Source organism: Melozone crissalis, unplaced genomic scaffold, assembly GCF_028551555.1.
Source record: "Melozone crissalis strain CALT ecotype California unplaced genomic scaffold, PUWL_Pcris_2 ptg000669l_1, whole genome shotgun sequence".
NCBI classification, from domain to species: domain Eukaryota; kingdom Metazoa; phylum Chordata; class Aves; order Passeriformes; family Passerellidae; genus Melozone; species Melozone crissalis.
This window is the reverse complement of record NW_026536338.1, coordinates 1,679-29,423: the sequence shown is the minus strand read 5'-3', so window position 1 is coordinate 29,423 and position 27,745 is coordinate 1,679. Positions and strand designations below refer to the sequence as shown.

Here is a 27,745-nt window from a genome sequence, read left to right as displayed (position 1 = left end):
AACACGGGCTCGGCTCGCTGGCAGATGGCCCTGGTGCTGATGTCCCCAATGTCCCCAATGTCCCCAGGTGGAGAACACGGGCTCAGCTCGCTGGCAGATGGCCCTGGTGCTGATGTCCCCAATGTCCCCAATGTCCCCAGGTGGAGAACACAGGTTCAGCTCGCTGGCAGATGGCCCTGGTGCTGATGTCCCCAATGTCCCCAATGTCCCCAGGTGGAGAACACAGGTTCGGCTCGCTGGCAGATGGCCCTGGTGCTGATGTCCCCAATGTCCCCAATGTCCCCAGGTGGAGAACACGGGCTCGGCTCGCTGGCAGATGGCCCTGGTGCTGATGTCCCCAATGTCCCCAATGTCCCCAGGTGGAGAACACGGGCTCGGCTCGCTGGCAGATGGCCCTGGTGCTGATGTCCCCAGTGCTGTCCCCAATGTCCCCAGGTGGAGAACACGGGCTCAGCTCGCTGGCAGATGGCCCTGGTGCTGATGTCCCCAATGTCCCCAATGTCCCCAGGTGGAGAACACGGGTTCGGCTCGCTGGCAGATGGCCCTGGTGCTGATGTCCCCAATGTCAATGTCCCCAATGTCCCCAGGTGGAGAACACGGGTTCAGCTCGCTGGCAGATGGCCCTGGTGCTGATGTCCCCAATGTCCCCAATGTCCCCAGGTGGAGAACACGGGCTCAGCTCGCTGGCAGATGGCCCTGGTGCTGATGTCCCCAATGTCCCCAATGTCCCCAGGTGGAGAACACAGGTTCAGCTCGCTGGCAGATGGCCCTGGTGCTGATGTCCCCAATGATGTCCCCAATGTCCCCAGGTGGAGAACACGGGCTCAGCTCGCTGGCAGATGGCCCTGGTGCTGATGTCCCCAATGTCCCCAATGTCCCCAGGTGGAGAACACGGGCTCAGCTCGCTGGCAGATGGCCCTGGTGCTGATGTCCCCAATGTCCCCAATGTCCCCAGGTGGAGAACACGGGCTCGGCTCGCTGGCAGATGGCCCTGGTGCTGATGTCCCCAATGTCCCCAATGTCCCCAGGTGGAGAACACGGGCTCAGCTCGCTGGCAGATGGCCCTGGTGCTGATGTCCCCAATGATGTCCCCAATGTCCCCAGGTGGAGAACACGGGCTCGGCTCGCTGGCAGATGGCCCTGGTGCTGATGTCCCCAATGATGTCCCCAATGTCCCCAGGTGGAGAACACGGGCTCGGCTCGCTGGCAGATGGCCCTGGTGCTGATGTCCCCAATGTCCCCAATGTCCCCAGGTGGAGAACACGGGCTCGGCTCGCTGGCAGATGGCCCTGGTGCGCCAGGCCGGGCGGGACGAGGACCCCGACAGCCCCGAGCAGGTCGTGCGCCGGGTGCAGGAGGTGTCGGCCGTGCTCTACCACCTCGAGCAGGTCTGGGGGCTTGGGGGGGTTTGGGGGTGCCCAGGGGGCTCTGGGGGTGCCCAGGTGACCCCGGTGACCCCCCCACAGACAGAGCACCCCTACAAGCCCAAGGTGGCCGTGTGGCACAAGCTTGGGGTGCTCTGTGCCCTTTGGGTGCTCTGGGGGATCCCAGGGGTGCTCAGGCTGTCCCAGGAGTGCTCAGGGGGGTTCAGGGGTGCCCAGGGGGTTTGGGGGTGACCCCGGTGACCCCCCCACAGACAGAGCACCCCTACAAGTCCAAGAAGGCCGTGTGGCACAAGCTCCTGTCCAAGCAGCGCCGCCGCGCCGTCGTCGCCTGCTTCCGCATGACGCCCCTGTACAACCTGCCCAGGTGGGCACTGCGCGCACTGCGGGCACTGGGGGGCACTGGGGGGCACTGGGGGGGCACTGGGGGCACGTGGCATCTCCTGGGTGCCAACTGGGAGCCCCTGGGTGACACCTGGGACTCACGGGATGATACCTGTAACCCCCTGGGTGACGCCTGGGTGCCAGCTGGGACCCCCTGGGTGACACCTGGCACCCTCCAGGTGGGGATGGGTGGGCCCCCAGGTGGGCACAGGTGGGCACAGGTGGTGCCAGGCTGGCACACAGGTGACAGTGGTGTCCCCAGGCACCGTGCCTGTAACATGTTCCTCGAGTCCTACCGGGCACGGGTGGTGCCAGGCTGGCACGGGTGGCAGTGCCAGGCTGGCACACAGGTGACAGTGGTGTCCCCAGGCACCGTGCCTGTAACATGTTCCTTGAGTCCTGCGGGGCACTGGTGGTGCCAGGCTGGCACAGGCAGGCACAGGTGGGCACAGGTGGTGCCAGGCTGGCACACAGGTGACAGTGGTGTCCCCAGGCACCGTGCCTGTAACATGTTCCTCGAGTCCTGCGGGGCATGGGTGGTGCTAGGTTGGCACAGACAGGCACAGGTGGTGCCAGGCTGGCACAGGTGGTGCCAGGTGGTGCCAGGCTGGCACGGGTGGCAGTGCCAGGCTGGCACACAGGTGACAGTGGTGTCCCCAGGCACCGTGCCTGTAACATGTTCCTCGAGTCCTACCGGCTCTCGTGGCTGGCCCGGGAGCGGCCGCCCTTCGAGGACCGAATGATCGACGACCTCTCGGTGAGAGGGGACATCCCTGGGGCTTGGGGACATCCCCGGGGCTTGGGGACATCCCCGGGATTTGGGGACATCCCTGGGGCTTGGGGACATCCCCGGGGCTTGGGGACATCCATTTAGGGTTTGGGGACATCCCTGGGGGGCTTGGGGACATCCCCGAGGGGTTTGGGGACATCCATTGGGGTTTGGGGACATCCCTGGGGTTTGGGGACATCCCCGGGGCTTGGGGACATCCATTGGGGTTTGGGGACATCCCTGGGGCTTGGGGACATCCCCGAGGGGTTTGGGGACATCCATTGGGGTTTGGGGACATCCCTGGGGCTTGGGGACATCCCCGGGGCTTGGGGACGTCCATTTAGGGTTTGGGGACATCCTCAGGGGTTTGGGGACATTCCCGGGGGGTTTGGGGACATCCATTGGGGCTTGGGGACATCCCTGGGGCTTGGGGACATCCCCGGGGCTTGGGGACGTCCATTTAGGGTTTGGGGACATCCCCGGGGCTTGGGGACATCCCCGAGGGGTTTGGGGACATCCATTGGGGCTTGGGGACATCCCTGGGGCTTGGGGACATCCCCGGGGCTTGGGGACGTCCATTTAGGGTTTGGGGACATCCTCAGGGGTTTGGGGACATTCCCGGGGGGTTTGGGGACATCCCCGGGGATTTGGGGACATTCCCAGGGGGTTTGGGGACATTCCTGGAGGGATTCCCAGGGGGTCTGGGGACATCCTGACATCCCCCTGACCCAGGGTTTGGGGATACCCCCAAGGGTTTGGGGACATCCATTGGGGTTTGGGGACACTCTGAGACCCCTCTGACCTGGGGTTTGGGGACATCCATTGGGGTCTGGGGACATCCCCGGGGGGTTTGGGGACATTCCTGGGGGTTTGGGGACATCCGTTGGGGTTTGGGGACACCCTGAGACCCCTCTGACCTGGGGTTTGGGGACGTCCATTGGGAATTTGGGGACACCTTTGGGGTTTGGGGACACCCCTGGGGGGTTTGGGGACACCCCAGGATGGTTTGGGGACACCCCGAGCCCCCCCTGACAGGGTTTGGGGACACCTTTGGGGTTTGGGGACACCTTTGGGGTTTGGGGACGTCCATTGGGAATTTGGGGACACCTTTGGGGTCTGGGGACACCCCGAGCCCCCCCCTGACAGGGTTTGGGGACACCCCAGGATGGTCTGGGGACACCCCGAGCCCCCCCTGACGGGGTTTGGGGACACCTTTGGGGTTTGGGGATGTCCATTGGGAATTTGGGGACACCTTTGGGAATTTGGGGACACCTTTGGGGTCTGGGGACACCCCAGGATGGTTTGGGGACACCCCGAGCCCCCCCTGACGGGGTTTGGGGTTTGTGGGCGCAGAAGTCGGGGCGGGAGGAGGAGGAGGAGGAGGAAGAGGCGGAGGCGCGGCCGGACCCGCTGCACCAGCTGATCCTGCACTTCAGCCGCACCGCCCTCACCGAGCAGAGGTGACCCCGAATCCCAGGGGGGACCCCAAAACCCCGGGGGACCCCGAATCACACTGGGGACCCCAAAACCCTGAGGGGACACCAAATCTCTGTGGGGACACCAAAACCCTGAGGAGACCCGAAATCCCACGGAGACCCCAAATCCCAACGGGGGGACCCCAAAACCCCAGGGGACCCCAAAACTCGAGGGGACACCAAAGCACGCTGGGGACCCCAAAACCCCACAGAGGAGACCCCAAATCCTGCAGAGATCCCAAATCCCGTGGGGACCCCAAATCCCTGAGAGGGGACCCCAGATTCCTGCAGGGATCCCAAATCACACCAAGGACCCCAAATCCTGAGGGGACCCCAAACCCCAATGGGGACCCCAAATCCTTGTGGGGACACCAAATCCCGCAGGGATCTCAAATCCCCAGGGGGACCCTAAATCCCATTGGGGGCCCCAGATCACACTGGGGACCCCAAAACGCCACAGAGGAGACCCCAAATCCTGCAGGGGACCCCAAATCCTGCAGGGGACCCCAAATCCCTGTGGGGACACCAAATCCCGGTGGGGACCCCAAATCACACTGGGGACCCCAAATCCTGCAGGGGACCCCAAATCCCTCAGAGACCCCAAATCCTGCAGAGGACCCCAAATCCCTGTGGGGACACCAAATCCCGATGGGGACCCCAAATCACACTGGGGACCCCAAATCACACCGGGGACCCCAAATCCTGAGGGGGGACCCCAAATCCTGAAGGGATCCTAAAACCCAATGGGGACCCTGAATCACACTGAGGACCCTAAATCTCACTGGGGACCCCAAATCCCTGAGGGGACCCCAAAAATCTGGGGGGACCCCAAATCCCTCGGAGACCTCAAATCCCTGAGAGGACCCCAAATCACACTGGGGACCCCAAAATCCCACAGGGACCCCAAATCCCTGCAAGAACCCCAAAACCCCATAGGGACACCCCAAATCCACCATGGGCATCCCAAATCCCATTGGGTGAGACCCCAAATCCCACTGTGGGCACCCCAAATCCCACAGAGGAGAACCCCAAATCCCACCCTGGGCACCCCAAACCCCACTGGGGGAACCCAAATCCCACCCTGGGCACCCCAAACCCCACTGAGACCCCAAACCCCAGTTTGGGTGGGGGGAGCTCAAACCTTGGGGTCACCTGGGTCCCCTTTTTGGGGGGTCCAGGGTGTCCCCCCTGTCCCCAACCCGTGTCCCCCTTACCCCCGCAGCCACCTGGAGCAGGATCACCTGTACATGGCCTACGCCGGCATCATGGCCAAGGTGGGCACCCCAAAAACGGGGACACCCCAAAACCTGGGAACCCCAAAAAATGGGGCACCCCAAAAATGGGGCACCCTAAAAATGCGGCACTCCAAAACTGCGACACAACAAAAACGAGGGGACCCTTAAACTGGAGGACTCCAAAAATGAGGGGACCTCTAAACTGGGGGGATCCCAAAATTGAGGAGACCCCAAAACCTGGGCAACCCAAAACTGGGGCGTCCCAAAAACGTGGCACCCCAAAAACGGGGGGACCACAAAACCTGGGGCACCCCAAAACCGCTGCATCCCAAAAATGGGGCATCCCAAAAACGTGGCACCCCAAAAACGGGGGGACTCCAAAACCAGGGGCACTCCAAAACCAGGGCACCCTAAAAATGGGGCACCCCAAAAAGAGGGGGTACCCCAAAAAGGAGGGGACCTCTAAATTGGGGGGATCCCAAAATTGAGGAGACCCCAAAACCTGGGCAACCCAAAACTGGGGCGTCCCAAAAACGTGGCACCCCAAAAACGGGGGGACCACAAAACCTGGGGCACCCCAAAACCGCTGCATCCCAAAAATGGGGCATCCCAAAACCGGGGCACCCCAAAAACGGGGGGACTCCAAAACCAGGGCACCCTAAAAATGGGGCACCCCAAAAAGAGGGGGTACCCCAAAAAGGAGGGGACCTCTAAATTGGGGGGATCCCAAAACTGGGGCATCCCAAAAACTGGACACCCCAAAAAGGGAGGTACTCCAAAACCGGGGCACCCCAAAACTGGGGCATCCTAAAAACAAGGGGACCCAAGGGATTTTGGGGGGGGGGGGGGGGTGGGTGTTCAGGGATGGGGGGGTTTTGGGGGGTTCCCAGGGATTTTGGGCCCCCCCAGGTTGGTTTTGGGGTGAGGGTTCCTAATTTGGGGATCCCCCCCCCCGTCCCCAATTCCCCCAGAGCTGCCACATCGAGGAGGGGGAGGAGGAGGAGAAGGAGGAAGAGGAGAAGGAAGAGGAAGAAGCCGAGGATTCCTTTGAGGTGGGGAGGGGGGGACCCCAAAAACCCCCTGACCCCCCCCTGTGACCCCCCCTGACCCCTGTGACCCCTCCTGACCCCTGTGATGTCCCCAGTGTCCCCAGGAGAAGGAGATGGAGAAGCAGAAGCTGCTGTGACCCCCAATGTCCCCTGTGACCCCCATGACCCCCCAAATGTCCCCTTGACCCCCCCTGACCCCTGTGATGTCCCCAATGTCCCCAATGCCCCCAGGAGAAGGAGAAGCAGAAGCTGCTGTGACCCCCTGACCCCTGTGACCCCCATGACCCCCCAAATCCCTGTGACCCCACAATCCCTGTGACCCCTCCTGACCCCTGTGACCCCCATGACCCCCCAAATCCCTGTGACCCCACAATCCCTGTGACCCCTCCTGACCCCTGTGACCCTCTCAGTGTCCCCAATGACCCCAGTGTCCCCTGTGACCCCCAGGAGAAGGAGATGGAGAAGCAGAAGCTGCTGTGACCCCCTGTGACCCCCATGACCCCCCAAATCCCTGTGACCCCTCCTGACCCCTGTGACCCCTCTGTGACCCCTGTGACCCCCCTGTGACCCCCAGGAGAAGGAGATGGAGAAGCAGAAGCTGCTGTGACCCCCAATGTCCCCTGTGACCCCACAATCCCTGTGACCCCTCCTGACCCCTGTGACCCCTCCTGACCCCTGTGACCCCTCTGTGACCCCTGTGACCCCCCTGTGACCCCCAGGAGAAGGAGATGGAGAAGCAGAAGCTGCTGTGACCCCCTGTGACCCCCATGACCCCCCAAATCCCTGTGACCCCACAATCCCTGTGACCCCTCCTGACCCCTGTGACCCCTCTGTGACCCCTGTGACCCCCCTGTGACCCCCAGGAGAAGGAGATGGAGAAGCAGAAGCTGCTGTCGCAGCAGGCCCGGCTGCACACGCGGGGGGCGGCCGAGATGGTGCTGCAGATGATCAGCGCCTGCAAGGGTGAGTGACCGCCAGTGACCCTGAGTGACCACTGACCCCTGAGTGACCATGAGCGACCGTGACTGTGGGTGACCACTGAGTGACCACTGAGTGACCCTGAGTGACCACTGACCCCTGAGTGACCATGAGTGACCGTGACTGTGGGTGACCACTGAGTGACCAATGAGTGACCCTGAGTGACCATGAGTGATCATGACTGTGGGTGACCACTGAGTGACCACTGAGTGACCACTGAGTGACCCTGAGTGACCACTGAGTAACCAATGAGCAACCGTGACTGTGGGTGACCACTGAGTGACCACTGAGTGACCACTGACCAGTGAGTGACCATGAGCGACCGTGACTGTGGGTGACCACTGAGTGACCACTGAGTGACCCTGAGTGACCACGAGTGACCACTGAGTAACCAATGAGTGACCGTGACTGTGAGTGACCACTGAGTGACCACTGAGTGACCACTGACCAGTGAGTGACCATGAGTGACCATGACTGTGGGTGACCACTGAGTGACCAATGAGTGACCCTGAGTGACCACGAGTGACCACTGAGTGACCACTGAGTGACCAATGAGTAACCAATGAGTGACCACGAGTGACCACTGAGTAACCAATGAGTGACCGTGACTGTGAGTGACCACTGAGTGACCACTGAGTGACCACTGACCAGTGAGTGACCATGAGTGACCATGACTGTGGGTGACCACTGAGTGACCACTGACCAGTGAGTGACCATGAGTGACCACTGAGTAACCAATGAGTGACCGTGACTGTGAGTGACCACTGAGTGACCACTGAGTGACCACTGACCAGTGAGTGACCATGAGTGACCAGTGAGTGACCGTGACTGTGAGTGACCACTGAGTGACCCTGAGTGACCACTGAGTGACCACGAGTGACCACTGACCAGTGAGTGACCACGAGTGACCCTGAGTGACCACTGACCATGAGTGACTGTGAGTGACCACGGAGTGATCACTGAGTGACTACGAGTGACCAATAGTGACCACTGAGTGACCCCTTTGGTGACCACTGAGTGACCCCTTTGGTGACCCTGTGCTGACCCCGCGGTGACCTTTTGGTGACCCCGCGGTGACCTTTTGGTGACCCCGCGGTGACCTTTGGGTGCCCCGTGCTGTCCCCAGGTGAGCGGGGGGCCATGGTCTCCTCCACGCTCAAGTTGGGCATCTCCATCCTCAACGGGGGCAACGCCGACGTGCAGCAGGTGTGTCCCCACCTGTCACCTGTGTGTCCCCCCCTGTCACCTGTGTGTCCCCACCTGTCACCTGTGTGTCCCCACCTGTCCCCAGTGTCCCCACCTGTCACCTGTGTGTCCCCCCCTGTCACCTGTGTGTCCCCACCTGTCCCCAGTGTCCCCACCTGTCACCTGTGTGTCCCCCCCTGTCACCTGTGTGTCCCCACCTGTCACCTGTGTGTCCCCACCTGTCACCTGTGTGCCACCCCCGGGTCCCCAGTGTCCCCTCCTCTGTCACCTGTGTGCCACCTCCGGGTCCCCAGTGTCCCCACCTGTCACCTGTGTGTCCCCACCTGTCACCTGTGTGTCCCCCCCTGTCACCTGTGTGCCACCCCCGGGTCCCCAGTGTCCCCTCCTCTGTCACCTGTGTGCCACCCCCGGGTCCCCAGTGTCCCCCCCTGTCACCTGTGTGTCCCCACCTGTCACCTGTGTGTCCCCCCCTGTCACCTGTGTGTCCCCACCTGTCACCTGTGTGCCACCCCCGGGTCCCCAGTGTCCCCCCCTGTCACCTGTGTGTCCCCACCTGTCACCTGTGTGTCCCCACCTGTCACCTGTGTGCCACCCCCGGGTCCCCAGTGTCCCCCCCTGTCACCTGTGTCCCCTCCTCTGTCACCTGTGTGCCACCCCCGGGTACCCAGTGTCCCCACCTGTCACCTGTGTGTCCCCACCTGTCACCTGTGTGCCACCCCCGGGTCCCCAGTGTCCCCCCCTGTCACCTGTGTCCCCTCCTCTGTCACCTGTGTGCCACCCCCGGGTCCCCAGTGTCCCCTCCCGTGTCACCTGTGTGTCCCCACCTGTCCCCAGTGTCCCCTCCTCTGTCACCTGTGTGTCCCCACCTGTCACCTGTGTGTCCCCACCTGTCCCCAGTGTCCCCTCCCGTGTCACCTGTGTGTCCCCTGCTGTCCCCAATGTCCCCTCCTGTGTCACCTGTGTGTCCCCAGCTGTCACCTGTGTGTCCCCACCTGTCACCTGTGTGTCCCCAATGTCCCCTGTGTCACCTGTGTGTCCCCACCTGTCCCCAGTGTCCCCTCCCGTGTCACCTGTGTGTCCCCACCTGTCCCCAGTGTCCCCTTTTGTGTCACCTGTGTGTCCCCAGCTGTCCCCAATGTCCCCTCCTGCGTCACCTGTGTCACTCCATGTGTCCCCAATGTCCCCTGTGTCACCTGTGTGTCCCCACCTGTCACCTGTGTGTCCCCAATGTCCCCTGTGTCACCTGTGTGTCCCCAGCTGTCCCCAATGTCCCCTCCTGCGTCACCTGTGTCACTCTGTGTCCCCAATGTCCCCTGCTGTCCCCACCTGTCCCCTGTGTCCCTGTGTCCCTCCTTCTGTCCCCAGTGTCCCCTGTGTCTCCACCCGTGTCCCCAGCTGTCCCCACCTGTCCCCACCTGTCCCCACCTGTCCCCAATGTCCCCAGTGTCCCTGTGTATCCCCCGGTGTCCCCCAGTGTCCCCAGTGTCCCCAGTGTCCCCAGTGTCCCCTGTGTATCCCCCAGTGTCCCCAATGTCCCCGCTGTCCCCAGTGTCCCCAGTGTCCCCCAGTGTCCCCCAGTGTCCCCAGTGTCCCCAGTGTCCCCCAGTGTCCCCCCCGGTGTCCCCAGTGTCCCCAGTGTCCCCCATGTCCTCTCCATGTCCCCAGTGTCCCTGTGTATCCCCTGGTGTCCCCACCTGTCCCCAGTGTCCCTGTGTATCCCCCAGTGTCCCCAATGTCCCCACCTGTCCCCAGTGTCCCTGTGTATCCCCCGGTGTCCCCCAGTGTCCCCAGTGTCCCTGTGTATCCCCCAGTGTCCCCAATGTCCCCACCTGTCCCCAGTGTCCCTGTGTATCCCCTGGTGTCCCCACCTGTCCCCAGTGTCCCTGTGTATCCCCCAGTGTCCCCAATGTCCCCACCTGTCCCCAGTGTCCCTGTGTATCCCCCAGTGTCCCCAATGTCCCCACCTGTCCCCAGTGTCCCTGTGTATCCCCCAGTGTCCCCAATGTCCCCACCTGTCCCCAGTGTCCCTGTGTATCCCCCGGTGTCCCCCAGTGTCCCCAGTGTCCCTGTGTATCCCCCAGTGTCCCCCATGTCCTCTCCATGTCCCCAGTGTCCCCCCCGGTGTCCCCGGTGTCCCCAGTGTCCCCACCTGTCCCCAGTGTCCCCTGTGTATCCCCCAGTGTCCCCCATGTCCTCTCCATGTCCCCAGTGTCCCCCCCGGTGTCCCCAGTGTCCCCAATGTCCCCGCTGTCCCCGCTGTCCCCACAGAAGATGCTGGAGTACCTCAAGTCCAAGCGCGAGGTCGGCTTCTTCCAGAGCGTGCAGGCGCTGATGCAGACCTGCAGGTGCGGGAACTGGGGACCCCCCGTGGGAACGGGGGACCCCCGCTTACAATTGGGGTCCCCCCGGTGGGAATTGGGATCCCCGCCATGGGAATTTGGGACCCCCAGTTGGAATTGGGGTCACCCCATGGGAATTGGGGTCACTCTGGGGGGATTGGGGTCACTCCAGTGGAAATTGGGGTCCCCCTGTGGGAACTGGGGTCACTCCAGTGGGAACTGGGGTCACTTCAGAGAAACTGGGGTCACTCCAGTGGAAATTGGGGTCCCCCCATGGGAATTGGGGTCACCCCGTGGGAATTGGGGTCACCCTGGGGAAGCTGGGGACCCCCAGTGGGAACTGGGATCCTGCTGGGATATTGGGGTCACTCTGGGGGAATTGGGGTCACTCCGTGGGAACTGGGGTCACTCTGGGGGAATTGGGGTCACTCCGTGGGAACTGGGGACCCCTCGTGGGAATTGGGGTTCCCCCAGGATATTGGGATCTCCCCGTGGGAATTGGGGTGCCCCCCGAGCTATTGGGGTCACCCAGATCAGCAGGCCCCCCGGGTGGGGCTGTGCTGATTTTGGGGTCCCCCTTACCCCCATTTTTGGGGTCCCCCTCGGGCTATTGAGGTCCCCCAGATCAGCAGCACCCCCCCGGGTGGGTCTGTGCCATTTTTGGGGTCCCCCCGACCCATTTTTGGGGTCCCCCCTTGCAGTGTCCTGGACCTGAACGCCTTCGAGCGGCAGAACAAGGCCGAGGGGCTGGGCATGGTCACCGAGGAGGGCACCAGTGAGTGGGGGGCCGGGACCCCCAAAGGGACCCCCCCCCCAAAAAGGGACCCCCGGAGGGGTGGGGCAGGCTGGGATTGAGGGGGGGCGGGGGCCCATTCTGCACCCCAAAACCCCCGCGCTGCTCCAGCCCCCCAACACCTGCTGAGATGTGGCTCCCTGACCCCGAAACACCCCAAAATCTAATGCCCCCCCACCCCCAATTCCTACCCTGAAACACCCCAAAATCTAATGCCCCCCCACCCCCAAAACACCCCAAAATCTAATGCCCCCCCCAAAGTTCCTCCCCTGAAACACCCCAAAATCTAATGCCCCCCCACCCCCAATTCCTACCCTGAAACACCCCAAAATCTAATGCCCCCCCACCCCCAATTCCTACCCTGAAACACCCCAAAATCTAATGCCCCCCCACCCCCAAACCACCCCAAAATCTAATGCCCCCCCCAAAGTTCCTACCCTGAAACACCCCAAAATCTAATGCCCCCCCACCCCTAATGCCCCCCCACCCCTAATGCCCCCCCCAAATCCACCCCTAAAACCCCCCAATTCTTCCCCTGAAACACCCCAAAATCTAATGCCCCCCACCTCTAATGCCCCCCAATTCTTCCCCTGAAACACCCCAAAATCTAATGCCCCCCACCTCTAATGCCCCCCAAGTCCACCCCTAAAGCCCCCCAAAATCTAATGCCCCCCCCCCACCCCAAATTCCCCCCTTTGTTTGTCATCCCCCCAAACCCTAAATCCCCCTTGGATCCCCTAAATCCCCCCTGGATCCCCTAAATCCCCCTACCCCTAATTCCCCCCACCCCAATTCCCCCCCTGGATCCCCTAAATCCCCCCTGGATCCCCTAAATCCCCCTACCCCTAATTCCCCCCACCCCAATTCCCCCCCTGGATCCCCTAAATCCCCCCTGGATCCCCTAAATCCCCCTACCCCTAATTCCCCCCACCCCAATTCCCCCCCTGGATCCCCTAAATCCCCCCTGGATCCCCTAAATCCCCCTACCCCTAATTCCCCCCACCCCAATTCCCCCCTGGATCCCCAGTTTCCCCCCAGTGCCCCCCAAAACCCCAAATCCCCCCCCGCTCACTGTCTCTTCTCTCCCCCCGGCTCCGCTGGCAGTCATCAGCCGGGAGAACGGTAAATATGGGGTGGGAATAGGGGGGCTGTGGGGTGGGTTATGGGGCTGGGGGGGCTGGGGGGTCCATCAGCCGGGTGAACGGTAAATATGGGGTGGGAATAGGGGGGCTATAGGGTCAGGGAGGATCTGTGGGGTCAGTTATGGGGCTGGGGGGCCTGGGGGGTCCATCAGCCGGGAGAACGGTAAATATGGGGTGGGAATAGGGGGGCTATAGGGCCGGGGGTGCTGTGGGGTCAGTTATGGGGCTGGGGGGGCTGGGGGGTCCATCAGCCGGGAGAACGGTAAATATGGGGTGGGATAGGGGGGCTGTGGGGTGGGTTATGGGGCTGGGGGGGCTGTGGGGTCCATCAGCCAGGAGAACGGTAAATATGGGGTGGGATAGGGGGGCTATAGGGCCAGGGGGGCTATGGGGTCAGGGAGGATCTGTGGGGTCAGTTATGGGGCTGGGGGGGCTGGGGGGTCCATCAGCCGGGAGAACGGTGAATATGGGGTGGGAATAGGGGGGCTATAGGGCTGGGGGGCTGTGGGGTCAGTTATGGGGCTGGGGGGCTATTATGGGGTCCGGGGGGGGCTATGTGGGATTTGGGGCTGGGGCCTATAGGGGGTTATTGGGGGATTTGGGTCTGGGGGCTACAGGGGATTATTGAGGCTATGGGGGATTTAAGGGGGCTGGGGGTCTCCAGGTGGTCTCAGGGCCATAGGGGGGGACAGGGTTGGGGTCCCTAAAGGCTCCATGGGGCTGGGGGGGGTGGCCCTGTCCCCATGTCCCTGCTTGTCCCCTGCGTGTCCCCTCCCTGCTAACCCCCACCATCCCAGTGTCACCAATGTCACCTTGCTTGTCCCCGTGCCACCCCAGCATGTCCCTGTGTCACCCTGCTTGTCCCTGTGCCACCCCAATGTCCCCATGCCACCCCAGCATGTCCCCGTGCCACCCCAGCATGTCCCTGTGTCACCCTGCTTGTCCCTGTGCCACCCCAATGTCCCCATGCCACCCCAGCATGTCCCCGTGCCACCCCAGCATGTCCCTGTGTCACCCTGCTTGTCCCTGTGCCACCCCAATGTCCCCGTGCCACCCCAGCATGTCCCTGTGTCACCCTGCTTGTCCCTGTGCCACCCTAGCATGTCCCTGTGCCACCCCAATGTCCCCTATGCTCTCCCTGTGCCACCTTGCTTGTCCCTGTGCCACTCTCTGGTGTCCCTATGCCACTCTACGGTGTCCTAGTGCCATCTCGGGGTGACCCCGTGCCACCTCAAATTGTCCCTGTGCCACTCTCTGGTGTCCCTATGCCACTCTGCGGTGTCCCCATGACACTCGGCGGTGTCCCTGTGCCACTCTCTGGTGTCCCTGTGTGATCTCAGGGTGTCCCTGTGCCACCCCGGGGTGTCCTGGTGCCATCTCGGTGTGCCTGTCACGCCAGAGTGTCCTTGTGCCACCTCTGATTGTCCCCGTGCCACTCTGTGGTGTCCCTGTGCCACCTCAGATTGTCCCTGTGCCACTCTCTGGTGTCCCTGTGCGATCTCAGGGTGTCCCCGTGCCACCCTGGGGTGTCCCTGTGCCACTCTCTGGTGTATCTGTGCCATCTCGGGGTGTCCCCGTGCCACCTCACATTGTCCCTGTGCCACTCTATGGTGTGTCCCTGTCACGCCAGAGTGTCCCCGTGCCACTGGGGCATGTCCCCGTGCCACTCTGTGGTGTCCCCGTGCCCCCGGTGACGCCGCTGTCCCCGTGTCCCCTCCCGTGTCCCCCCAGGGGAGAAGGTGATGTCGGACGATGAATTCACCCAGGACCTGTTCCGGCTGCTGCAGCTGCTCTGCGAGGGCCACAACAACGGTGGGGACACCTGGGGACGCACCTGGGGACACGAGGGGACCCAGGTGACACCGAGGTGACACCGAGGTGACCCCGGGGTGTCCCCAATGTCCCCCCAGACTTCCAGAACTACCTGCGGACGCAGACGGGGAACACGACCACCATCAACATCATCATCTGCACCGTGGATTACCTGCTGCGCCTGCAGGTGACACACGCACACCTGGCCCCGGGGTGTCCCCAGTGTCCCCAGAGCCACCGGGGACTGTCACCGTGTCCCCAGTGTCCCCAATGTCCCCAATGTCCCCAGGAGTCCATCAGTGACTGTCCCCAGCCGTGCGTCACTGTGTCCCCAATGTCCCCAATGTCCCCAGGAGTCCATCAGTGACTGTCCCCAGCCGTGCGTCACTGTGTCCCCAATGTCCCCAATGTCCCCAGGAGTCCATCAGTGACTGTCCCCAGCCGTGCGTCACTGTGTCCCCAATATCCCCAATGTCCCCAGGAGTCCATCAGTGACTGTCCCCAGCCGTGCGTCACTGTGTCCCCAATGTCCCCAATGTCCCCAGGAGTCCATCAGTGACTGTCCCCAGCCGTGCGTCACTGTGTCCCCAATGTCCCCAATGTCCCCAGGAGTCCATCAGTGACTGTCCCCAGCCGTGCGTCACTGTGTCCCCAATGTCCCCAATGTCCCCAGGAGTCCATCAGTGACTGTCCCCAGCCGTGCGTCACTGTGTCCCCAATGTCCCCAATGTCCCCAGGAGTCCATCAGTGACTTCTACTGGTACTACTCGGGCAAGGACGTCATCGACGAGCAGGGCAAGAGGAACTTCTCCAAGGCCATGGCCGTGGCCAAGCAGGTGTTCAACAGCCTCACCGAGTACATCCAGGTGAGACCCCAAAACACACCCCCAAACCCTCCTGGGACCCCCCAAACCCTCCTGGGACCCCCAAACCCACCTGGGACACCCCAAACCCTCGTGGGACCCCCAAACCCTCCTGGGACCCCCAAATCCCCCATGGCCGTGGCCAGGCAGGTGTTCAACAGCCTCACCGAGTGCATCCAGGTGAGACCCCAAACCCTCCTGGGCCCCCCAAACCCTCCTGGAACCCCCAAACCCACCTGGGACCCCCAAACCCTCCTGGGACCCCCAAACCCTCCTGGGACCCCCCAAACCCTCCTGGGACCCCCAAACCCTCCTGGGACCCCCAAAACCTCCTGGGACCCCCCAAACCCTCCTGGGACCCCCCAAACCCGCCTGGGACCCCCAAACCCGCCTGGGACCCCCAAACCCTCCTGGGACCCCCCAAACCCTCCTGGGACCCCCAAACCCTCCTGGGACCCCCCAAACCCACCTGAGATACCCCAAACCCACCTGGGACCCCCCAAACCCTCCTGGGACACCCCAAACCCACCTGGAACCCCCAAATCCCCCATGGCCGTGGCCAGGCAGGTGTTCAGCAGCCTCACCGAGTGCATCCAGGTGAGACCCCAAACCCACCTGGGACCCCCCAAACCCTCCTGGGACCCCCAAACCCTCCTGGGACCCCCCAAACCCTCCTGGGACCCCCAAACCCACCTGGAACCCCCAAATCCCCCATGGCCGTGGCCAGGCAGGTGTTCAGCAGCCTCACCGAGTGCATCCAGGTGAGACCCCAAACCCACCTGGGACCCCCCAAACCTCCCCAGTGTCCCAGTGGCTCTCGGGGGTCCCTCCCAGTGTCCCCCTGTCCCCCCAGGGGGTCCCTCCCAGTGTCCCGAGGGCTCTCAGGGTCCCTCTCAGTGTCCCCCCAGTGTCCCCCAGTCCCCCCAGTGTCCCTCCCAGTGCCCTCCCTGTGCTCCCAGTGTCCCCCAGTCCCCACAGTGTCCCCTCAGTGTCCCCCTCAGTGTCCCCCAGTCCCCCCAGTGTCCCCTCAGTGTCCTCTCAGTGTCCCCCCAGTGTCCCCCTGTCCCCCCAGTGTCCCTCCCAGTGCCCTCCCTGTGCTCCCAGTGTCCCCCAGTCCCCACAGTGTCCCCTCAGTGTCCCCCTCAGTGTCCCCCTGTCCCCACAGTGTCCCCTCAGTGTCCCCTCAGTGTCCCCCAGTGTCCCCCTCAGTGTCCCCCTGTCCCCCCAGTGTCCCCTCAGTGCCCCCTCAGTGTCCCCTCAGTGTCCCCCCAGTGTCCCCCAGTCCCCCCAGTGTCCCCTCAGTGTCCCCTCAGTGTCCCCCTGTCCCCACAGTGTCCCCTCAGTGTCCCCCTCAGTGTCCCCCTGTCCCCCCAGTGTCCCTCCCAGTGCCCTCCCTGTGCTCCCAGTGTCCCCCTGTCCCCCCAGTGTCCCTCAGTGTCCCCCTCAGTGTCCCCCTGTCCCCCCAGTGTCCCCTCAGTGTCCCCTCAGTGTCCCCCTCAGTGTCCCCCTGTCCCCACAGTGTCCCCTCAGTGCCCCCTCAGTGTCCCCTCAGTGTCCCCCCAGTGTCCCCCAGTGTCCCCCTCAGTGTCCCCCTGTCCCCCCAGTGTCCCCCAGTGTCCCCTTCAGTGTCCCCCTGTCCCCACAGTGTCCCCTCAGTGTCCCCCCAGTGTCCCCCAGTCCCCACAGTGTCCCCCTGTCCCCACAGTGTCCCCTCAGTGTCCCCCCAGTGTCCCCCTGTCCCCACAGTGTCCCCTCAGTGTCCCCCCAGTGTCCCCTCAGTGTCCCCTCAGTGTCCCCCAGTGTCCCCCTCAGTGTCCCCCAGTCCCCCTCAGTGTCCCCTCAGTGTCCCCACAGTGTCCCCCTGTCCCCACAGTGTCCCCTCAGTGTCCCCTCAGTGTCCCCCTGTCCCCACAGTGTCCCCTCAGTGTCCCCCCAGTGTCCCCCAGTGTCCCCCTCAGTGTCCCCCTGTCCCCACAGTGTCCCCTCAGTGTCCCCTCAGTGTCCCCCTGTCCCCACAGTGTCCCCTCAGTGTCCCCCTCAGTGTCCCCCTGTCCCCCCAGTGTCCCTCCCAGTGCCCTCCCTGTGCTCCCAGTGTCCCCCAGTCCCCCCAGTGTCCCCTCAGTGTCCCCCCAGTGTCCCCCTGTCCCCCCAGTGTCCCCCAGTGCCCCCTCAGTGTCCCCCTGTCCCCACAGTGTCCCCTCAGTGTCCCCCTCAGTGTCCCCCAGTCCCCCCAGTGTCCCTCCCAGTGCCCTCCCTGTGCTCCCAGTGTCCCCCTGTCCCCCCAGTGTCCCTCAGTGTCCCCCTCAGTGTCCCCCTGTCCCCCCAGTGTCCCCTCAGTGTCCCCTCAGTGTCCCCCTCAGTGTCCCCCTGTCCCCCCAGTGTCCCTCAGTGTCCCCCTCAGTGTCCCCCTGTCCCCCCAGTGTCCCCTCAGTGTCCCCCCAGTGTCCCCCAGTCCCCCCCAGTGTCCCCTGTCCGTCCGCAGGGCCCCTGCACGGGGAACCAGCAGAGCCTGGCCCACAGCCGCCTCTGGGACGCCGTCGTCGGCTTCCTGCACGTCTTCGCTCACATGATGAAGAAACTGGCACAGGTGGGCACTGGGGCGTACTGGGAGCACTGGGAGGGCACTGGGAGGGGACTTGGAGGGGATTGGGGGCACTGGGATGTACTGGTTGGGCATGGAGGGCACTGGGATGTACTGGGAGGGCACTGGGAGCACTGGGAGGGCACTGGGAGGGGATTTGGAGGGGATTGGGGGCACTGGGATGTACTGGGAGTAACTGGGAGGTAACTGGGGTGTACTGGGAGGTGACTGGGAGGGCGCTGGGAGGGCACTGGGAGGTGACTGGGGTGTACTGGGATATACTGGGAGAGCACTGGGGTGTACTGGGAGTTACTGGGAGGTAACTGGGGTGTACTGGGAGTTACTGGGAGGGCGCTGGGAGGGCACTGGGAGGTGACTGGGGTGTACTGGGATATACTGGGAGGGCACTGGGGTGTACTGGGAGTTACTGGGAGGTAACTGGGCTGTACTGGGAGGTGACTGGGATATACTGGGAGTTACTGGGAGGTGACTGGGGTGTACTGGGAGTTACTGGGCAGTGACTGGGGTGTACTGGGAGTTACCGGGAGCTGACTGGGGTGTACTGGGAGTCACTGGACGGTGACTGGGGTGTACTGGGAGTTACTGGGAGGTGACTGGGATATACTGGGAGTTACTGGGCAGTGACTGGGGTGTACTGGGAGTTACTGGGAGGTGACTGGGGTGTACTGGGAGTTACCGGGAGGTGACTGGGGTGTACTGGGAGTTACTGGGAGGTGACTGGGGTGTGCTGGGAGTTACTGGGCAGTGACTGGGGTGTACTGGGAGTTACTGGACGGTGACTGGGGTGTGCTGGGAGTTACTGGGCAGTGACTGGGGTGTACTGGGAGTTACTGGACGGTGACTGGGGTGTACTGGGAGTTACTGGGCAGTGACTGGGGTGTACTGGGAGTTACCGGGAGCTGACTGGGGTGTACTGGGAGTTACTGGACGGTGACTGGGGTGTACTGGGAGTTACCGGGAGCTGACTGGGGTGTACTGGGAGCTGACTGGGGTGTACTGGGAGTTACTGGGAGCTGACTGGGAGCTCTGGCGCGCAGGACTCGTCCCAGCTGGGGCTGCTGAAGGAGCTGCTGGACCTGCAGAAGGACATGGTGGTGATGCTGCTGTCCCTGCTCGAAGGTACCTGGGGACGGTCACCTGGGCAGGTGCCCTGTGCTACCTGCGGTGTCACCAAGGTCTGCAAGGTGTCCCCTGACCATCCAAGGTGTCCCTTGATCCCAGGATGTCCCCTGATCTCAGGATGTCCCCTGAACACCCAAGGTGTCCCTTGACCATCCAAGGTGTCCAACCAAGGTGTCCCCAAGTTCCCAGGGTGTCCCTTGACCATCCAGGTGTCCTCTGACCCCTCAAGGTGTCCCTTGACCATCCCAGGGTGTCCCTTGACCATCCAAGGTGTCCCCAAGTTCCACAGGCTGTCCCCTGACCATCCAAGGTGCCCCCTGATCACCCTGGTGTCCTTCGAGCACCCAAGGTGTCCCTTGATCCCAGGATGTCCCTTGACCACCCAAACTGTCCCCTGAACACCCAAGGTGTCCCTTGACCATCCAAGGTGTCTCCTGTCCTTCCAAGGTGTCCCCAAGTTCCTCAGGGTGTCCCCAAAATTCCACAGGGTGTACCTTGACCATCCAAGGTATCCCCTTGACCACCCAGGTGTCCTTTGGCCACCCAAAGTGTCCCCTGACCATCCAAGATGTCCATCCAAGGTGTCCCCAATTCCCCAAGGCATCCCTTGACCACTCAAGGTGTCCTTTGGCCACCCAGTCTGTCCCTTCACCACCCAGATGTCCCTTGACCACCCAGGTGTCCTTTGACCACCCAAGGTGTCCCTTGACCACTCGGATGTCCCCACACCCTCCAGGGTGTCCCCACACCTCCAGGTGCCACCCTCAGGGCTGTGACACCTCCGTTGTCCCCTCAGGGAATGTGGTGATGTCCCCTGACCACCCGGGTGTCCCTTCACGGCCCAGATGTCCCTTGACCACCCAAGCTGTCCCTTGACCACCGAGATGTCCCCTGACCACCCAGATGTCCCCGCACCTTCCGTCCCATCCCCACCTCTCCGGGTGCCACCCTCAGGGCTGTGACACCCCCGTGTCCCCTCAGGGAACGTGGTGAACGGCACCATCGCCCGGCAGATGGTGGACATGCTGGTGGAGTCCTCCAGCAACGTCACCATGATCCTCAAGTTCTTCGACATGTTCCTGAAGCTGCGCGACATCGTCTCGTCCGACGCCTTCCGCCACTTCGTCACCGACCCGCGCGGGCTCATCTCCAAGAAGGACTTCCAGAAGGCCATGGACAGCCAGAAGCAGTACGAGCCCGACGAGATCCAGTTCCTGCTCTCGTGCTCCGAGGCCGACGAGAACGAGATGATCGACGTCGAGAGCTTCGCCCAGCGCTTCCAGGAGCCGGCGCGCGACATCGGCTTCAACGTGGCCGTGCTGCTGACCAACCTGTCGGAGCACGTGCCGCACGACCAGCGCCTCAAGACCTTCCTGGAGCAGGCCGAGAGCATCCTGGATTATTTCCGCCCCTTCCTGGGGCGCATCGAGATCATGGGGGCGGCGCGGCGCATCGAGCGCATCTACTTCGAGATCAGCGGCGCCAACAAGGCGCAGTGGGAGATGCCGCAGGTCAAGGAGTCCAAGCGGCAGTTCATCTTCGACGTGGTCAACGAGGGCGGCGAGGCCGAGAAGATGGAGCTCTTCGTCAACTTCTGCGAGGACACCATCTTCGAGATGCAGATCGCCTCGCGCATCTCCGAGGAGGAGGCGCCGCGCGACGAGGAGGAGGGGAGGAGGAGGACGAGGACAGGGAGGAAGAGGAGCCGGGCGAGGCGCCGGCGGCGGCGCCGCCGCTGCCGGGTCTGGGGGCGCTCCGGCGGATTTTGGGGTCCCCCCAGACGTGGCGCCGCAAGATCAGGAGGCTGCGCAAGAAGTCGGGGCGGGAGCTGGCGTGGGAGGCCGGGGCGGGCGTGGGCAGGGCGGCCGTGGGGGGGCTCCTGGGCGGGCTGGGGGTGCTGGGGGCCGTGGGGCGCCTGGCCTGGAGCTCGCTCTTCGGCGGGGGGCTGGTGGAGGGGGGCGCAGCGCCTGGGCGTCATCGAGGTGCTGGGCTCCATGCCCGACCCCACGCAGGACGCGGTGGGGCGGCGGGGAAGGAGGGCCGGGCGACGAGGGGGGACCCCCGGAGGCCGAGCAGCCCCCCGAGGCGCAGCTGGAGGCGGCGCCCGCCGGGGAGGAGGAGGAGGAGGAGGAGGAGGAGGAGGAGGAGGAGAGGAGGAGGAGGGAGGCGAAGGCGGCGCTGCCGGCGGGGGCCGGGGGCGCGCAAGGAGCCCCACTTCAGGCTGGCGGCTCCCGACGCGCCCGGGGGGCTCGGGGATATCGGGGAGCCCCCCGGCGCTGAGCCCCCCACGCCGGAGGGGACCCCCATCCTGCGCAGGAAGATCGGGGTGAGGGGGGAAACGGGGTTTGGGGGGTTCTGTGGTGGTTTGGGGGTCCCTGGGGGGGGGATTTGGGGGCGTTCCTGTGGTGCTTTGGGGGGTTACCGTGATGCTTTGGGGGTCCTGAGAGGGATTTTGAGGGTCCCTGGGGAAATTTTGGGTGGTCCCTTCGGTGATTTGGGGGTTCCTGAGGGGGATTTTGGGGTTCCTGTGGCGCTTTGGGGGACCCCGGGAGGGATTTTGGGGGTCCCTAGGGGGGATTTTGGGAGGTTCCTGTGGTGATTTGGGGGTCTCTGGGGTAGTTTTGGGGGTCCCTATGGGGGATTTTGCGGGTTCCTGTGGCGCTTTGGGGGTTCCTGGGGGAGATTTTGGGGGGTCCCCGTGGTGCCTTAGGGGTCCCTGGGGGGGGATTTTGGGGGGTCCCTGTGGTGGTTCTTGCTAGGGGGGTTTGGGGGTCCCTGGGGAGGTTTTGGGGGGTCCCTGGGGGGATTTTGGGGGGTTCCTGGGGGGGGGGGGATTTTGGGGGTCCCTGTGGTGGTTCTTGCTAGGGGGGTTTGGGGGTCCCTGGGGAGGTTTTGGGGGGTCCCTGGGGGGATTTTGGGGGGTCCCTAGGGGGGGATTTTGGGGGGTCCCTGTGGTGGTTCTTGCTAGGGGGGGTTTGGGGGTCCCTGGGGAGGTTTTGGGGGGGTCCCTGGGGGGATTTTGGGGGGGTCCCTGGGGGGGGATTTTGGGGGTCCCTGTGGTGGTTCTTGCTAGGGGGGGTTTGGGGGTCCCTGGGGAGGTTTTGGGGGGGTCCCGGGGGGGCGATTTCCCCCCCATCCCCGCCCCATCCCCCCCCCTCTGACCCCCCCCTTTTGCCCCCCCCAGGAGATGGCGGAGCAGGTGGGGGAGGGGCAGAAGGAGGAGGAGCCCCCCCCGGCCGAGACCGAGAAAGCCGAGTAAGGATGGGGGGGGGGGGAATTTGGGGAGGGGTCTCCACCCACAACCGGGGGAATTTGGGCAATTTGGGGAATTTGGGGAGGGGTCCCTGAGTCCCTCACCCATTTGGGGAGGGGTCCCTGAGCCCCCACAACAGGGGGGAGGAATTTGGGGAGGGGTCCCTGAGCCCCCCCACCCACAGCCGGGGGAATTTGGGGAGGGGTCTCTACCCACAGCCGGGGGAATTTGGGCAATTTGGGGAGGGGTCTCTGAGCCCCCACAGCCGGGGAAAAAGGGAATTTGGGGAATTTGGGGAGGGGTCTTCACCCACAGCCAGGGAAAAAGGGTATTTGGGGAATTTGGGGAGGGGTCTCCAGCCACGGCCGCTGTCCCCCAGCACAGAGAACGGCGAGAAGGGCGGGGAGGGCCCCGAGGAGGGGCCGGAGCCCCGAGCCCCCTCCCCAAAAAGGCTGAAATCGGTGCCCGGGGGGCGGCGCGAGACCCCCAGCGAGGGCGGCTTCGACTTCTGGGGGGGAGCTGGAGGTGCAGAGGGTGAAATTCCTGGTAAGGGGAGGTCAGGGGGTCTCTGGGGGGCGTTTGGGGGGATTTGGAGGGGTTTGGGGGTCTCTGGGGGTGAATTGGGGGTCTCTGGGGGGGTCTCTGGGGGGATTTGGGGGTCTCTGCTGGGGGGGGGTTGAGGGGTTTTGGGGTCTCTGGGGGGGTTTGGGGGGGTCAGTGGTCTCTGGGTGGGTTTGGGAGGTCTCTGAGGGGGTTGGGGGTTTCTGGGTGGGATTTGGGGGTCTGTGGGGGGGGGGTTTGGGGGTCTTTGGGTGGGGTTTGGGGGTCTCTGGGGGGAGCTGGAGGTGCAGAGGGTGAAATTCCTGGTAAGGGGAGGTCAGGGGGTCTCTGGGGGGGATTTGGGGGTCTCTGAGTGGGGGTCAGGGGTCTCTAGGTGGGGGTTTGGGGGTCTCTGGGGGTATTTGGGGAGGTTTGGGGGCGGTTTGGGGTTTCTGGGGGGAGTTTGGGGGTCTCTGGGGGGGGTTTGGGGGTCTCTGGGGGGAGCTGGAGGTGCAGAGGGTGAAATTCCTGGGAAGGGGGGAGTTGGGGGTCTCTGTGGGGGGGTTTGGGGGTCTCTGGGGGGGATTTGGGGGTCTTAGGGTGTGGGTTTGGGGGTCTCTGGGTGGGGTTGGGGGGGTTTGAGGGGTCGGGGGTCTCTGGCTGGGGCTGAGGGGTCTCTGGTGGGGGGTTTTGAGGGGTTTTGGGGTCTCTGGGTGGGGGGTTTGGGGGTGCAGAGGGTGAAGGGGGGGGTCGGGGGGTCTCTGGGGGGGGGTTTGGGGGTCTCTGGGGGGTCCCTGTGTTGATCATCTCCCCCTCCCCAGAATTACCTGTCGAGGAATTTCTACAACCTGCGCTTCCTGGCGCTGTTCCTGGCCTTCGCCATCAACTTCATCCTCCTCTTCTACAAGGTGGGGGAATTTGGGGAGGGGGTTCAGGGGGTCCTGGGGCTGGGGGTGGGATCTGGGGGGGCTTCAGGGGGTCCTGGGGCTGGTGGGGAAAATTTTGGGGGGGGGGTTTAGGGGGTCCTGGCGCTGTTCCTGGCCTTCGCCATCAACTTCATCCTCCTCTTCTACAAGGTGGGGGAATTTGGGGAGGGGGTTTCGGGGGTCCTAGGGTGGGGGGGGGGGGATTTGGGGAGGGGGTTTCGGGGGTCCTAGGGTGGGGGGGGGGGGATTTGGGGAGGGGGTTTCGGGGGTCCTAGGGTGGGGGGGGGGGATTTGGGGAGGGGGTTTCGGGGGTCCTAGGGTGGGTGGGGGAATTTGGGGAGGGGGTTTAGGGGGTCCTAGGGTGGGGGGGGGGAATTTGGGGAGGGGGTTTAGGGGGTCCTAGGGTGGGGGGGGGGATTTGGGGAGGGGGTTTCGGGGGTCCTGGGTCCCCACAGAGCTGCTGGGATGAGCTGGGGACACCCCAGAGCCCTGGACTGCGTCAGGGGTTGGGGTGGGGGTGAACAGAGGGGGGGTTTGGGGACACTTTGGGGGTCCGGCACCCCGTTTTGGGGGGTCCCCAGACCCCCATGTCCCCACAGGGGGGTTTGGGGACCCCTAGACCCCAATAACCCATTGTTGGGGGGGTCCCCAGACTCTTTTGTCCTCATAGAGGGGCTCTGGAGCCCCCACATCCCCCTGGGTGTCCCTCACTGTCCCTCACCTGTCCCTGTCCCTGTCCCTCACCTGTCCCTGTCCCCCCTGGTGTCCCTGTCCTGTCCCTGTCCCTGTCCCTCACTGTCCCTCACCTGTCCCTGTCCCTGTCCCTGTCCCTCACCTGTCCCTGTCCCCGCAGGTGTCCCTGTCCCTGTCCCTGTCCCTGTCCCTCACCTGTCCCTGTCCCCCCTGGTGTCCCTGTCCTGTCCCTGTCCCCGCAGGAGTCCCTGTCCCTGTCCCTCACCTGTCCCTGTCCCCGCAGGTGTCCCCGTCCCTGACCTGTCCCTGACCTGTCCCTGTCCCCACAGGTGTCCCTGTCCCTGTCCCTGTCCCTCACCTGTCCCTCACCTGTCCCTCACCTGTCCCTGACCTGTCCCCATCCCCGCAGGTGTCCCTGTCCCTGACCTGTCCCTGACCTGTCCCTGTCCCCGCAGGTGTCCCTGTCCCTGTCCCTGTCCCTCACCTGTCCCTCACCTGTCCCTCACCTGTCCCTCACCTGTCCCTGTCCCCGCAGGTGTCCCTGTCCCTCGCCTGTCCCTGACCTGTCCCCGTCCCCGCAGGTGTCCCTGTCCCTGTCCCTGTCCCTCACCTGTCCCTCACCTGTCCCTCACCTGTCCCTCACCTGTCCCTGTCCCCGCAGGTGTCCCTGTCCCTGACCTGTCCCTGACCTGTCCCCGTCCCCGCAGGTGTCCCTGTCCCTGTCCCTGTCCCTGACCTGTCCCCGTCCCCGCAGGTGTCCCTGTCCCTGTCCCTGTCCCTCACCTGTCCCCGTCCCCGCAGGTGTCCCTGTCCCTGTCCCTGTCCCTCACCTGTCCCTCACCTGTCCCTGTCCCCGCAGGTGTCCCTGTCCCTGACCTGTCCCTGACCTGTCCCCGTCCCCGCAGGTGTCCGAGCACCCCCCGGGCGCCCCGGAGGAGCCCGAGGGTTCTGGGGTGGCCCCCGAGGAGGACGGGGGGGTCTCTGGGGGCGCGGAGCCCCCCGGGGGGGTCCCCGAGGAGCCCGAGGTTTATTATTTCCTGGAGGAGAGCACGGGCTACATGGGGCCGGCGCTGCGGGGGCTGGCGCTGGCGCACACGCTGGTGGCCTTCCTGTGCATCATCGGCTACAACTGCCTCAAGGTGACCCCAAATCGGTGTCCCCAAACCCCTCTGTGTGTCCCCAAATCCCTCTGTGTGTCCCCAAACCACTGTGTGTGTCCCCAAATCCCCAAATCCCTGTGTGTCCCCAACCCTGCGGGGGCTGGCGCTGGTGGCCTTCCTGTGCATCATCGGCTACAACTGCCTCAAGGTGACCCCAAATCGGTGTCCCCAAACCCCCCTGTGTGTCCCCAAACCCCTCTGTGTGTCCCCAAATCCCTCTGTGTGTCCCCAAATCCCTCTGTGTGTCCCCAAATCCCTCTGTGTGTGTCACCCCAGCCCTGCGGGGGCTGGCGCTGGCGCACACGCTGGTGGCCTTCCTGTGCATCATCGGCTACAACTGCCTCAAGGTGACCCCCTGAGTGTCCCCAAACCCCCCCGAGTGTCCCCAAACCACTGTCTGTGTCCCCAAACCACTGTGTGTGTCACCCCAACCCTGCGGGGGCTGGCGCTGGTGGCCTTCCTGTGCATCGTCGGCTACAACTGCCTCAAGGTGACCCCCGGGACCCCCACAAAGTGTCCCCAAATCCCCCTGTGTGTCACCAAACCCCCTGTCTGTGTCCCCCAAACAGCTGTGTGTGTTCCAAACCCTGGGTGTGTCCCCAAATCCTTGTGTCCAAAATTCCTTTGTGTCCTGAAATCCCTGTGTGTGTGTCTGTCCCCAAATCCCTGTGACCCCTCCTGGTGTCCCCAGTGTCCCCTGTGGTGTCCCCAGATCCCCCTGGTGATCTTTAAGAGGGAGAAGGAGGTGGCGCGGCGCCTCGAGTTCTGGGGGCTCTGCTGTGACACCCCAATGTCCCTGCTGTCCCCTGTGACCCCTGTGACCCCTGTGACCCCTCCTGGTGTCCCCAATGTCCCCTGTGGTGTCCCCAGATCCCCCTGGTGATCTTTAAGAGGGAGAAGGAGGTGGCGCGGCGCCTCGAGTTCTCGGGGCTCTGCTGTGACACCCCAATGTCCCTGCTGTCCCCTGTGACCCCTGTGACCCCTGTGACCCCCGCAATGTCCCCAATGTCCCCTGTGGTGTCCCCAGATCCCCCTGGTGATCTTTAAGAGGGAGAAGGAGGTGGCGCGGCGCCTCGAGTTCTGGGGGCTGTGCTGTGACACCCCAATGTCCCTGCTGTCCCCTGTGACCCCTGTGACCCCTCCTGGTGTCCCCAATGTCCCCTGTGGTGTCCCCAGATCCCCCTGGTGATCTTTAAGAGGGAGAAGGAGGTGGCGCGGCGCCTCGAGTTCTCGGGGCTCTACATCACCGAGCAGCCCGACGACGACGACGTCAAGGGACAGTGGGACCGCCTGGTGCTCAACGCCCAGTACGGCACTGGGAGCACTGGGAGGGCACTGGGAGCACTGGGAGGGCACTGGGAGGGACTGGGAGGGCACTGGGGGGCACTGGGAGGGCACTGGGAGCACTGGAGGGCACTGGGAGCACTGGGAGGGCACTGGGAGCACTGGGAGGGCACTGGGGGGCACTGGGAGGGCACTGGGAGCACTGGAGGGCACTGGGAGCACTGGAGGGCACTGGGGGCACTGGGAGGGCACTGGGAGGGACTGGGAGGGCACTGGGGGGCACTGGGAGGGCACTGGGAGCACTGGAGGGCACTGGGAGCACTGGGAGGGCACTGGGAGGGACTGGGAGGGCACTGGGGGGCACTGGGAGGGCACTGGGAGCACTGGAGGGCACTGGGAGCACTGGGAGGGCACTGGGAGCACTGGGAGGGCACTGGGGGGCACTGGGAGGGCACTGGGAGCACTGGAGGGGCACTGGGAGCACTGGAGGGCACTGGGGGCACTGGGAGGGCACTGGGGGGGGGACTGGGAACAACTGGGAACCACTGGGAGGGCACTGGGGGGGAATGGGAGGGTACTGGGAGGGCACTGGGGGGGCATTAGGGGGCACTGGGAGGGACTGGGAACAACTGGGAGGGCACGGGGAGGGGACTGGGAGGGCACTGGAAGGGAAGTGGGGACATGGGGAGGGGACTGGGGGCACTGGGAGGCACTGGGAGGGCACTGGGAGCCACTGGG

At 64.2% G+C, this 27,745-nt stretch overlaps 1 protein-coding gene across 1 annotated transcript in view; it reads left to right on the top strand.

Moving 5' to 3' along the window:
• The window catches only part of LOC128950505 (ryanodine receptor 1-like), a gene marked incomplete at both ends in the record, with an annotated part of 102,835 nt that extends 75,805 nt beyond the window's left edge, over nt 1-27,030 (top strand). Inside the window, 27 exon segments of the mRNA XM_054295375.1 lie at nt 1,254-1,388; nt 1,637-1,749; nt 2,427-2,523; nt 3,889-3,995; nt 5,233-5,284; nt 6,217-6,297; nt 7,158-7,257; nt 8,399-8,478; nt 10,747-10,823; nt 11,519-11,592; nt 12,715-12,732; nt 14,484-14,564; nt 14,663-14,751; nt 15,302-15,430; nt 17,910-18,014; nt 19,067-19,148; nt 20,133-20,812; nt 20,815-21,105; nt 21,107-21,228; nt 21,230-21,350; nt 21,352-21,477; nt 22,336-22,406; nt 22,784-22,922; nt 23,244-23,270; nt 23,766-23,852; nt 25,469-25,702; nt 26,900-27,030. Coding sequence (XP_054151350.1) covers nt 1,254-1,388; nt 1,637-1,749; nt 2,427-2,523; nt 3,889-3,995; nt 5,233-5,284; nt 6,217-6,297; nt 7,158-7,257; nt 8,399-8,478; nt 10,747-10,823; nt 11,519-11,592; nt 12,715-12,732; nt 14,484-14,564; nt 14,663-14,751; nt 15,302-15,430; nt 17,910-18,014; nt 19,067-19,148; nt 20,133-20,812; nt 20,815-21,105; nt 21,107-21,228; nt 21,230-21,350; nt 21,352-21,477; nt 22,336-22,406; nt 22,784-22,922; nt 23,244-23,270; nt 23,766-23,852; nt 25,469-25,702; nt 26,900-27,030 — 3,449 coding nt within the window.
• Between the last annotated feature and the right edge of the window lie 715 nt (nt 27,031-27,745).